At 42.4% G+C, this 13,345-nt stretch overlaps 2 protein-coding genes across 5 annotated transcripts in view; both read left to right on the plus strand.

Moving 5' to 3' along the window:
• Positions 1-8,733, plus strand: part of BANP (BTG3 associated nuclear protein) — a 166,929-nt gene extending 158,196 nt beyond the window's left edge. For 2 of the 3 annotated variants that reach the window (XM_060276033.1, XM_035118178.2), the window contains one exon: positions 3,106-5,064. In XM_060276033.1, coding sequence (XP_060132016.1) covers positions 3,106-3,177 — 72 coding nt within the window. In that variant the 3' untranslated portion in view covers positions 3,178-5,064. Of the gene's footprint in view, positions 1-3,105; positions 5,065-8,523 lie in introns of those variants that run through there. The other variant, XM_060276034.1, reaches the window with a different exon arrangement.
• Positions 8,734-9,759: 1,026 nt separating this feature from the next.
• ZNF469 (zinc finger protein 469) overlaps positions 9,760-13,345 on the plus strand; it is a 280,478-nt gene continuing 276,892 nt past the window's right edge. For both annotated transcript variants that reach the window (XM_035118173.2, XM_035118176.2), the window contains exon 1: positions 9,760-11,821. The gene's annotated coding sequence lies outside the window, so the exon portion shown is untranslated. The remainder of the gene's footprint in view (positions 11,822-13,345) is intronic.

Below are 13,345 nucleotides of genomic sequence, written 5' to 3' on the forward strand. Positions count from 1 at the left end.
GGTTAGAACATAACTCCTACTGGCTTAACACTTGGCCACACAAAACCTGGTTTTGTAAAAACTAAAGCTTTTATGTTGCCTCTGAAAATGCTGGTGCTTTGGTGTGGGCTTCATGGGAAAATAATTTCTGGGGGACAGCAGGGAAATTGACAGAGACTGATTTCTGTACGTGGGATGCAAGTGAAAAAGCTAAAATCTGTCTTCTTTGCCTGTACTCATAGTCACAATGGAATGTAGCAAAGAAGGTGTCATCTTAAGCCAGGAGTGAGTAGACTTCACACGTCAAATTTACCTAGGTTTTTTTTAATGGAACCCCCCAAGATCTACCAACTGGAGACAGTTGGAAAAGACATACAGTACGAATTAAAGATCAGGGTGCCTCTGAGCACTGTGAAGTTGTTTTTTGTACCAGTTCTTTCACACAATGGTCCACTCCAGGTTAATCCTGAGCATTCTTGATTTTAGCACCCTAATTTAGGGGGGAGGGATTCATTTCCTTAATGGCTTTTTTCAACACTCACGTCAGAAACGCTTGCTGAACTGCTGCAGATCACCCAGAAATATACCTGTAAATCCTGATCTAGCTTTTGCTCTTCCCTGCCTTAAGCTATGTAGCATTAAAACAAGGGTGAGGACCTGGATGTGGCATGTGGGCTAAATTGTTATTTCCCCGACCCTTGGGGGGGGGGCAGTCGCCTGGCATTGCAGTGATATCAAGTGACTTGCTTTCAGAGCTCCTTTCAAAGCACTATCTTGTGGAGTGCTTTGAAAGGGACCTAGTGATGGGCGGGTCTTGCTAAGCCCCACTCAAAGTGTTTTGCAGGCACTGCCGACCAGCTGCTTTTAGCTGAGCCATACTGTATACGATTTCAGTGCAGAAGAAGTGGGCATGGCTTGGCTGAAATAACCCTTGTGGGTCAAATGGGGGAGAGCAGGGATTGGGGCTAATTACCAGTAGGCCTATGAAGGCTTCAACTCTGTGTGTCTTCTTTTTCACATAGCAGAAATTCCTTCCCAGATTAACTTCAGCAATAAAGTGGTGCCTCGCTTAACGAATGCCCTGCTTAACGAAATTTTCGCTTAACGAAAGGTTTTTTCTAGCGGAGGTTGCCTCGCTAGACGAATTCGTTTTCGTCTAGCGAATCGCGGTTTCCCATAGGAATGCATTGAAATTCAATTAATGCGTTCCTATGGGCAAAAAAAAAAAAAATTCCAATGCATTCCTATGGGATTCGCTAGACGAATTTTTTCATTATAAGAAAAGACCCGTGGAACGAATTAAATTCGTCTAGCGAGGCACCACTGTACTTTTGTACTGTTTGGTAAGCAGCCCAAGGAATATTTATTAATTATTTATTGAATATTTATTGACCCCCCTAAATCTAATAAATTTGTGGTGGTGGGGATGATGATAATAGTGGCTATCCCAGTATGTTGCCTTTGACTGAATAAGAGAGTGAAGAGGATGCTGCTTCTGAAAAGGGATAGCTCTTTCTGTCCAAGAAGGCTGAAATAGTTACATTCAGCTCCTGAATTATTTTCCTCTATCTGCACTGCTGCTTGAAAGAGGCGGTTTCCCATAGGAATGCATTGAAATTCAATTAATGCGTTCCTATGGGCAAAAAAAAAAAAAATTCCAATGCATTCCTATGGGATTCGCTAGACGAATTTTTTCATTATAAGAAAAGACCCGTGGAACGAATTAAATTCGTCTAGCGAGGCACCACTGTACTTTTGTACTGTTTGGTAAGCAGCCCAATATTTATTAATTATTTATTGAATATTTATTGACCCCCCTAAATCTAATAAATTTGTGGTGGTGGGGATGATGATAATAGTGGCTATCCCAGTATGTTGCCTTTGACTGAATAAGAGAGTGAAGAGGATGCTGCTTCTGAAAAGGGATAGCTCTTTCTGTCCAAGAAGGCTGAAATAGTTACATTCAGCTCCTGAATTATTTTCCTCTATCTGCACTGCTGCTTGAAAGAGGCAAAGCAAAATAATTCAGGAGTGGAATGTGACTATTTCAGCTAATAAGAGCCAGCTACTCTTAAATCTCCTACAAGTTGTTGTGTTTGATCCAAATAGTGCTGAAAGCACTCCTGGGGCCTTTTCTGGAATTTCCAAAAGCGTCTCACTGTAACACATTATAGCAAAACATGTATTTCCCCAATCTCTGGCAACTTTCCTACTTGTTTTCTAGAAGTAATACAGTAAGGTGGCAGTGAGGTCTCTGGGGTCCTTTGGAGTGTTCTTACCTTGGCACACCAAGGTTTGCAAGGCAAACAAAAATACATGGGTGTCTCATTGCTCCAGTTTTATTATTCAGATTAGATCCACCACCTGCTGGGTTTTAAGAGGAGTAGAACTCTTCTTTATTACAAGGAGGCAGTCTAAATGGGGTACCCAACTCTGCCAGCTTCCGGTCTCCAGCTGCTCAAACTCTCCTAGAAGATTGGCATACATTTTCTGACACTGTTGGCAGAGTCAGATACATTATGTCTTCATGCGACTACAGAGGTGTCAAAGCAGACAGTTGTGGATTTGAGTCAGGAACCAAATGCATACCAGCTCCAAGGCACACAGAGCTTCTGCTGACTCCAGACCTGAAGACCCTTAATCAAAGATTTGGATGTGGAAACATGGCTGTGAAAAGAGGGCATCCTCTATGAACGGTTTTCTGATGTAGGATCTAGGGCAGAGTGAGCCTGGGATTTCCTAGTCCATTGCGTAAGATTATATTGGCTGATTCAGCAGAATTAGTCAAACCCCATGTGGTCCATTTAAATACAGATTTACAAAGGGTTGCCTGTAACACCAAAATTAATGGCCACCAGAGCCTGAAGATAGACAACCAAGGATGAGATTGTCCCAGATAGTTCGTCTTAGAGTCAGATGGTTGGACCTAAATGGGCCTTGGTTTTGACACATCACAGAAATTATTCTAATTATTCTGTAGAATGTCAAGAGCTTCTAGGATTTCTTATTGTTGGCAGCAGTTGCTTGGACAGGATAGAAGGTCTTACCCACCCTTGAACTGAGTGGTCAAGCCTACTAATAATGGTAAACCTGTGGCATGTTTGTCTGTCTCTCTCTCTTGTGCAGAGCACAGATTCTCTTCAGTCAGCCATCCAGCCGGAAATGCAGATAGACCACGGAGGCATTCAGATTCAGTGAAATGGAGTCAGTGAGAAACAGAAGCACCACCACCACCAAACTCCACTCCAGCCACCTTGTCTTCTCAGCTTGGAGGATATTCTCCCTACCCTCTCCTGTACATCAGAGTGTGAGCCAGCTCCATTGAATTGATTGTATGGAACCCCCTCCCACAGGTCCTCATATGAAGGAGCTCCCTAGAATCTGTTGTGCAGATGAAGAGAACTGCCATCATTTTCACTCCAGTACAAAAGACTCCTAATAGATGTGGTTTAGCCATACCTGAAAGAAAAAGATTTTTTTTTGCAGAAGACTAAAGCTAGCTAACCTTAATTAATCAAAAGATTACAAGTGAATTGATGTGCCACCTTTCATCTCCGTGACTCATCCTTGTAAACGTCTCTAGATACCTTATCAGACTCTTGCCTGTCTTGCAGTACATACCTTACCACACAGAAAGAATCAAGAGTGCAAATATATTTTGCTGTTGAAAGAAGAATTTTTTTATTTGCTATGTTTATAACGAGAGAGAGAGAGAGAGAGAGAGAGAGAGAGAGAGAGAGAGAGAGAGAGAGAGAGAGAGAGAGAGAGAGAGAGATGTATTTAAGAAAGAAAATGGGGGGAAGCCCATTATCACAATTGTTAGCTTTTTTGCTGCTGTTTTTTCTGTTTTGTTTCAGTGTAACCGAAATTAATTTTTTAAAAAGGAAAAGAAAAAATTTCCATACACATACAACCCTTGCCTTTTTTGTTGATATTGTTGCTTAACTACTTTTCTAAAGAGGGGTTAACTACTATCCAACACTTGTAATTATGCATTTCTAAAGAAATAAATGTGTATTTATGAAGAGCATCCTTCTCTTGCCTGTCTGTGGATATAACTCTTCTGAAAGACTTGCCTTTTCACATAGCAGTGCTTTACTCCCACGTTAATTTTACTCAGAGAGGAGGGCATTCTTCATGCAGGGTGAAAAGCCCCCTCACTCCCATTGCCACCTGCCTCAGTGACAGGGCCCCCTGGAATAGAGCTTCTGAAGATGATCTTAACATCCAAGGCTGATGTGAAGACAAGTGATCCTTTAGCTCTTTAAAAGTAGGTCTCTGAACTTTGAGTTGAGATTGAAGCCAGTGTCGCTGTTTAAACATAGAGGTGATATGACCCCAAAGCCCAGATATACTTAGCACCCTAGCAGCTATGTTTTCGATTAAATACAGTCATAATGCATCACCTCCTACAGTCCCAGTAATATGTAAGGATAGATTCCAGCATTTCTCTTACAAGTAAAAAATAAAATAAAATTGGGGCTTTGGAACATGGATACTTGGATTAGGGCTTTACACTGAAAGAAACTTCCTTGCTGGGATGGATAGGGGTTCCCTCAGCTCATTGCTGCAGAATTAGATCACGTTCACCTCAGATTTGAAGCACTTCAGGTTGCTCTGCCTCTTCTTCCAAAACCTTGGATTGTAGGCCGCAAAGGGTGTGTGCGTGTCAATAAATGTATGTAACTGGCAGAATTGGATTAAATTTGGAGGCATAGGAATCCCTATTGTATGCATGAACATGGCATACAATTTAAAGGTGTTCCTAGGCACTGCTTCTGATATGTTACTTCTGCCATCCCTTCAAAAAACACTGAAATTGGGAGTAAAGAGAGAGCCCTGCTATAGTTGCTGAAAGCTAGGCCTGACAGTCACAGAACTACACTCCCCTCCCTGGCCCCTCCCCTCTGCCAGGCATTTCCCAGTTTTGGTGAGGTTGGAGGAGTGTACAAAAGAGTATCAAACTAGTAAACTAAACAAAAAAATAGAAGTCTCCCCCCCCCCCAGCTCTGAGTTGGTTCTAAAGTTTCAGAGCCAGCCTGCTTTCTCTCATACTACCTCAGATACAAATATCTCTGAAATGAGCCTGACTTATGCTTTGTCTGAAGTGAATACATAGTCATAACTGGGTTGGGCCCAGCTGCACCCCTATCTAGACAGGGATAGTCTAACTTCTGCATCTGTCTCTGAAGATGATTCAGAAACCAGCTGGTGCAGAATTCAGCAGCCAGGTTGCTCACCAGGGCAAGACGGTTTGAGCATATTACACTGATCCTGGCCCAACTGCACAGGCTGGCAGTTAGTTTCCAGGCCCAAATCAAAGTGCTGATTTTGACCTATGAAGCCTCAAATGGCTCAGGCCTGCAGTACCTGAAGGAATGCTTCTCCCCATATGAACTGACACGAACCCTGCGATCTGAGGCCCTTCTTTGTGTACCCCTTTCATGAGAGGGCCGGAGAGTGGCAACATGAGAATGGACCTTTTCTGTGGTGGCCGCCTATTTGTGGGATGCTTTCCCCTGGAATGCTCTCACTGGCACCTTAATTACTTCTTTGGTGATCACTTGTAGCCGAGTAAGATTGTCTGATGCCAAGCAAAAAACATTTCTCTTCTCCTAGGTCTTTGGATAATTAAACCATCTATGGCCCTTTAAATGGTGTGGGGTTGGTTTATTGTTTTGTATGTTCCTATGTTATGTACTTTTGTGTTTTTATATTGTTAACTGCCCTGTGATCCTCAGATGAAGGGCAGTATAGAAATAATAATAATAATAATAATAATAATAATAATAATAATAATAATAATAATAATAATGTCACTAAAGGGGGTGCCAGGCCATTTCAAGCCATGTCTACATGGCTTGAATCCTACATGGGCCATGCATCCTAGTTCATTGCATGCCTCAAGGCCCACCTCCTCCTGGAGACAGGTCATTAGGAAATACAAAGTAGTACATTCCGTTTTTAAAATGATTGCAGACTGATTTTACTCATATACCTCTTGGTAATGAAATATTTCCTCTTCCCCCACTTTCTCCCTCTCTTTTGGTTATATGGCTCCTGAAAACTGGCTTTGGCTTCCCATCTTTTGCAACATGAGAAATAACCATTGCACACTTAATAATAATAAAATTTTTATTTATACCCCTCCCTCCCCAGTCAGGGCCGGGCTCAGGGCAGCTAAATATAACCAAATATAAATTACAATAAAATGTAATAGAAAACAACAAACAAACAAACAAACAAACAGTTAATTAAAATATGCAGCTTAAAATACAGCTTAAAATTCAGTCTCATTTTAGTAGTAGCCCATAAATCAAGACCATAAAGGGCAAAAACATCAGATATTCACCCGAGCCAGCTATCTAGGCTGGTCCTACATGGGCCAGCAAAAAAGCCAAGGGAAAATTTATATACCAAATCCCATATAAAGGGGCAGAGTGAGTCTAAGCTGAAGGCCAGGCGGAACAGCTCCATCTTGCAGGCCCTGCGGAAAGATGTCAAATCTCGCAGGGCCCTGGTCTCTTGTGACAGAGTGTTCCTCTGTTTACCAGCTCCATCTGGTACGTAGGCTGAGACCCTACCTGCCCGCAGACTGTCTTGCCAGAGTGGTGCATGCTCTGGTTATTTCCTGCTTGGACTACTGCAATGCGCTTTATGTGGGGCTACCTTTGAAGGTGACCCGGAAACTGCAATTAATCCAGAATGCGGCAGCTAGACTGGTGACTGAGAGCGGCCGCCGAGACCACGTAACACCAGTCTTGAAAGATCTGCATTGGCTCCCAGTACGTTTCCGAGCACAATTCAAATAGTTGGTGCTGACCTTTAAAGCCCTAAACGGCCTCGGTCCAGTATACCTGAAGGAGTGTCTCCACCCCCATCATTCTGCCCAGACACCGAGGTCCAGCACTGAGGGCCTTCTGGCGGTTCCCTCGCTACGAGAAGCCAAGCTACAGGGAACCAGGCAGAGGGCCTTCTCGGTAGTGGCACCCGCCCTGTGGAACACCCTCCCACCAGATGCCAAAGAGATAAACAACTACCAGACTTTTAGGAGACATCTAAAGGCAGCCCTGTTTAGGGAAGCTTTTAATGTTTAATAGATTATTGTATTTTAATGTCTGTTGGAAGCCGCCCAGAGTGGCTGGGGAAACCCAGCCAGATGGGTGGGGTATAAATAATTTATTATTATTATTATTATTATTATTATTATTATTATTATTATTCCACCAAGTCAGGGCCAGTGCTGAAAAGGCCCTAGCCCTAGTTGAAACCAATCTGACCTTGAGGCTAGAGACCTCCAATGGGCTGTTATTTATGGACCTTAAGGTCCTCCGCGGGGCATACCAGGAGAGGCAGTCCCGTAGGTATGAGGGTCCTAGGCTGCATAGGGCTTTAAAGGTCAAAACCAGCACCTTAAACCTGACCCTGTACTCCACCAGGAGCCAGTGCAGCTGGTAAAGCACTGGATGAATGTGATCTCACAGCAAGGACCCCATAAAGAGCCTCGTCGTGGCATTCTGCACCCGCTGGAGTTTCTGGGTCAGCTTCAAGGGCCGCCCCGCATAGAGCGAGTTTCTTCCAAATAGATCATTTTTTATTTTTATTTTTCTGAATGTGTGCGTGCATACACAAAGAGCATTCCTGGAAAATGATGCTTTGAATTTTGGTTGTGTGTGTGTGTGTGTGGGGTGCATTTCTAGTATGCTGGAATGAGCAAGGAGATGCAATTGCAGTGAGCCAATTGGAATTATCTGGTAGCACAGTTAATTAGTGTTACTTGATACATGCAAAGGGCAACAGTGGAGAATCAGCAAGGGGAATTTTGCACGGTGGAATGCAATTAGCCATTTACAATATGGCAAGAAATCCAAGGTTAACACCCTTGTTCTTGTAAAATAGCATTTTGGGAATTTTCAATAATGTTTTCTCCTGCAGTATAATGAATTAGGCTGGAAGAGAATTTTACAAAGGAACACTTTGCTCTGAGCAGCAGATATGCATGGGAAATTGCAATTTGGGGAAAATATTTTGACTTGATGCAAAAATGTGTTCTGGGTTTGACAATTCTGTTGTGGTAGTGTATTTCCTCCCCCCACCCCACCCCGCCTTTATAATAAATTAAAGGGTAGTTAAATAGAAAGCTAGGCTGAGCAAATTTGACAGATTGATATGTACCCTAATCTAGGAGAAGGAAGATTAAGAGTTTTGGTTTGCAAAGCCTTTCCCAGACTTTCTGCCTGACCTTGGACTTCATCACTTACCTCTGGGACAGTGTAAAATGGAAGAAAAAATGGCTTTTGAAATTCCATATCCCATGCCAAGAACAGCTATATTCCTGAACCAGGTTAAATTATGTGACTCAAAACTTTGCCTACATTTGCTGATTTGGTGAAATTGCAGGAGGAAAATTCTCCCATTTCAAGGCAAGCAGGAAAAAAATATTATTTGCTTGTCCAGCAAGATTATAGAGTTCTGTGGTGGGACATTATCTAAAAATAGACATTATCTAAAAATGACAACATTTCAAAAACCCAACTTTTCTAGATTCTATCAATGAAAAACAACTGCTTGAAAATGGAATCAATCAAGCAACCGTCCTTAAAGTAGGCTCCTTGCAAAACAAGGTAAGAAAAGCCAACACTTTTCTTTTTTTCTGACGCAGTCTGGATCCCTATATTTAATTTGCTTTAGGAGGGGGAGAATGGGTTTATCCTGTTTTCAAGCAATGCTAACTTATGCTTGCCTTTATTTCCCTGAGTCATCATTCATTTGCTTAAGACATTTGTATACAGTCGTACCTTGGTTTTCAAACAGCTTAGTTCTCGAACGTTTTGGCTCCTGAACGCCGCAAACCCAGAAAGGACTGTTCCGGTTTGCAAACTATTTTTGGAAGTTGAACGTCCAACGGGGCTGCTGTGGCTTCCAATTGGCTGTCGGAGCTTCCTGCAGCCAATCAGAAGCCACGCTTTAGTTTCCAAACGTTTTGGAAGTCGAATGGACTTCCAGAACAGATTCTCTTCGACTTCCAATGCACTACTATACTGCTTTTCTGGAAGCTCAAAGTGGTTTACACTGAAAAGGAACAACAAACATGGGGAGAGGGGGGTGATTTTAGCAAATCCCTTTCTCTTGAAGCTCCCTCTGTGTCACCTTGTAATGCTGTTTGAAAGGGACACAATTGGATTAAATCCACGAAGCCAAGCTATCATGAATCACAATTAAAAAACCACATCTAAAACAGTGCAGCCTTGGAAAACTTAAAGGCTTGACAAAATGCAAAAGGTGTTTGAAGCACCTTTGAAAATATGGCAGTCCTGGAACCTTCCTAATTATTACTATTTATTTATTACATTTGTTAGTCACAATCCAAAGTGACTTAAAACAACAACATTCCTTCTGGAATGAGGTTCCAAGTGGATCCAAGGGCTCCTGCTATGAAAAAGCCTGATACACACCAAGCCAACACACTCTAAACCTGTTGTAAGGATGGGATGGACAACAAGGGACAGCTGACTGGGACTCATATAAGGAAAGGTGGTCCTTAAGACATTGCTAAAATCAAGCAGTCAAAAGTCATTGGCTGTGAGATGATACATTTCAGGAAGCAAATCATCAAAATATATGGAGTAACTCAGGATACTACTCAGCAAGGAAAAATGCACCCTGAACATAGAATCCTAGAACTGTGCAGTTGGAAGGGACCCCAAGGGTCATTTGGTCCAATGTTCATCAACATTCCCTATTCATTTTGGGTGTGTTAATTTGTATCCTGCCATTCTATAGATAACAAGGTCACATTCTATAGATAACAAGATCACAATGATAATAAGATAATAGTAAAATAACTTTTTTTTTTCCCTCGTCACAACCCATGGCTTAATTTGAAGTTCATGTGGGATCATCAGTCTCAAGACTTCTTTTGAATTGCTGTGGGATCAGCCCTTGAATGTAGAAAGGTAATAAAAGAAAGAGTGCCCCAAAGCTGGATTGCTGAGTATGCACAGAAAAGCCAGCAGGTCTGGAAACAATCTCCGCTGGGGCATTTAGACCAAGGGAGATTGCAGCATTTGGGAATTTTTAGGTTAGAGAAGAGGCGATGTAACAGAATTGTATGAAATTATAAATGGAATCGAGAAAGTGGGTAGAGAAAAGTTTTTCTCCCTTCTTTTGCAACATTAGATCTCATGGACATCCAATGAAACTGAATGTCGGGAGATTTGGGACAGGCAATAGAAAGTACTTCTTCATGCAAGTGCATAGTTAAGCTATGGAACCCACTCCCACAGGAGGCAGAGATGTTCACCAAGTTGGATGGCTTTAAAAGGGGATTAGACAAATTCATAGAGGAGAGGGCTATTGATGGCTACTAGCCTTGAGGCCTACGCTCTGCCTTCATGGGCAGAGGCATACTGTCAGAGGTGGTATTCCTCTGAACAGAAGTTGCTGGAAAGTGCAGGTGGGAAGAGTGCTGCTGTCCTCATGTCACATTGGAAAGCTTCCCACAGACATCTGGTTAGTTACTGTGAAAACAGGATCCTGAGCTAGATGGGTCATCTGATTCAGCAGGCTCATCTTATATTCTTACAGCAGTATCCTTCTGAAAACTAACTGCTGGAAATCACAGGAAGGTTTTTTATAATGTATTTTATTTTGTATGTTTATGTTGAGAACCGCCCTGAGATTTTGGATGAAGGGTGGTATACAAATTTAATAAATAAATAAATTTCTTAAAAAATGAATAACATGCTCTTGTGCTTGGGACATGCTTGTGCGTTTCCCACAGGTATCTGATTGGCCACTGTGAGTACAGGATGCCAGGCTAGATGAGCCCCTGGTCTGATCCAGCAGGCTCTTCTTATGTTCGAAGTGCTGTGTGGCTTTAGCTTTAATTGGTATTGCCTCCTGTTAAGACCCCTTGAAAGAGAAAAGAGAAAAGCTCCTCTTCTCCATCTAAAAAAAGGGGCAGGGGAAGGATTCAGCACCAACCATATAATAACAATCTTCTTTAAGATACAGTATATACTAAAATGTGTGATAGGCTTACTGGAGAAGCTGGATGCAGGGCCATCAGAGGCAGTCACTGATGGACCAGGCCTGGATTCTGAGCTTTCCTTAAAGAAAAGTAAGTGAGTAAGTAGCCCTTTTAGAATGAAAGTTATGAAGCAAAAAGTGCAGGCACCATTCCAAGCAATTGCTTTGTGAGAGATGAGCCTGCTCCTTGCTCTCAGTGTCTTTAGCCAGTTTTGAAAAGGCAACATAGGAAGCTGCCATATACTGGGAGTCAAACCATTGTCTATCCAGTGCAATGTTATCTACACTGACTGGCAGTGTCTCTCTAGGGTTTCAGGCAAGGGACATTCTGAGCCCTACGTGGAAACACTGGGAATTGAACCACGCAAAGCAGATGCCATGTCACTGAGCTGTGGCTCTTCTTACTCCCATGTAACATAATAGTAACAAAACTACAACAGCTGAAATAAACTGCGGGTTCTTGATGTGTATGTGTATGTAACAGAGCTGAGCTGGAAAAGCAGAAATGTCTTAATGCTTTCTCCCAACACTGCACTCTCCTCGTCATTCTCCTGTTGCCTTTGGGAATCTGCAGAGAGTATCTTTCCTGGTTGTGTCCAGGAGGAGGAGGGTTAAGAATGCACAGAGGAGGGTGGGAAGGGAATCCCTGGCTTGGAACTTGAGACTTTCCAGCTGAGAGGGGGATGCAGACGTCACTCTCCTCACTGCTGCTGCGCTCAGCTCCCATGTCAAAGGAAGTCCAGGGAAAGAGCATCAAGGAATCCAGCACCACTGAGAATACAGATATGTAATGCCATCACTTCCGACTTTGGTGAGTAGAGAGAAAAGTGTCAGTCTGTGAAATAGCTTTGCAAAGGTTTTGAAACTTTCTCTTCGGAGACAGCCGCAGGACCGGAGACGGGAATCAATTTAAGAACAGAAGCCTGCTTTGCTACTAGGGGCTCAAGAACGGTCTAATACAGTTTATGCAAATGCTGTTACAATCCAGTGAAATCAAGTCAAAGAAATGTCCTGGGATAGTTATCTGTGATACATGCACACCTGCCAAGAACCCAGAACAAAAGAGAGAGAGAGAGAGAGAGAGAGAGAGAAATACACAGGGCTCTTAATCTGTGAATGTTTAGGCAGCTTCTGGAAAAGGCTCTTTTCTTTTTGGTTTGGGTAGCTGCCTGCTTTCGTCATCCCATGCATTGAGGCTGTTTGATGCTGTGCTTATTAAGCTTGTGACCTTTAAGCATTAGAGGTTTCCTCAGATGGTGGGGGGATGTCAAGTCATCCACTTTAACCCATTGTGGGGATGCATTGGAAAGAGGATGGTGTGTGCCTTGAAAAGAAGTAACAGAGGGGACATTGCCCATCTGTAGGTCCCTTTGCCCTGCCTCAAAAAAGTAAAGTGTGGCCACGAATCTCCTCCCAACACACAGAGCATGAATTTATCATAAATGAAATGTCTAGAGTCTAGACAATCTGTGGCCTTTTAAACCGAGAGAGGGGGAGGTTGCTTGTTTTTGTTTGTTACTACGGTATGTATTTTTGTGTGTTTATATTATAAACCCCCTTGTGATGAAGGGTGGTATAGAAATTTAATAAATAATAATGATAATTATAATGTTACAGCTGATTGGTTTTCTCAATGAACAATAGTGCTGTGGTGGGTCAAAGTTTCTGCATTTGTGTTTGTCCCACAGAATGAGAAAGGCAGCCAATATCTTTCCTCTGGATCAAGCAAGATGCAAGCTTTCAAGCTTCACAGGAGTCTTCAGGCTGCATCTTTTGAGAGTGTGGGTGTTTGTGTGTGAAAGACACATTTTTGTGTGTCTGGTCATGATACTTACTCACCCTATGTCTAATTATTCAAAAGGACTCTTCTGTGGATTCTGCTTTGCATCACATAACAAATTGGCTTGGGGGAAAATACCAGCATACTTCTTTCTTTAGATGTAGTTTCTGCAAGGAAAGAGAAATAAATACCTGATGAAATTTTGGAAACCGAGGGAAGACGGGCAGTCAGAGAAGGGAATAATGGAAATACGTGTATTTTCATGCTACTTATGAACAGAGGAAGAAGAATATATTATGAGAAATGAATAAGCTTATGTATATTTGCATTTGCTACTCAGGCTTTCAAGTTTTATTTTGTTTTTAGTCACAGGGTGGTGATAGGGTTGGGGGCAGTGCAGGCCAAGAGATAGGGTTTGACACCCTCTTCCTTAAATTGGTTAAGAAAGGATTCTCAGCTCAACCTGCAATAGTCCAAATGATTTGCCCTACCTCTCTTCCCTCTCTTGGCTCCAGTCATATCCCTCTGAGATCTAAAATGGTCAAAGATCAAATG

This window comes from Zootoca vivipara, chromosome 6, assembly GCF_963506605.1.
Source record: "Zootoca vivipara chromosome 6, rZooViv1.1, whole genome shotgun sequence".
In the NCBI taxonomy this organism is placed as follows: Eukaryota; Metazoa; Chordata; class Lepidosauria; order Squamata; family Lacertidae; genus Zootoca; species Zootoca vivipara.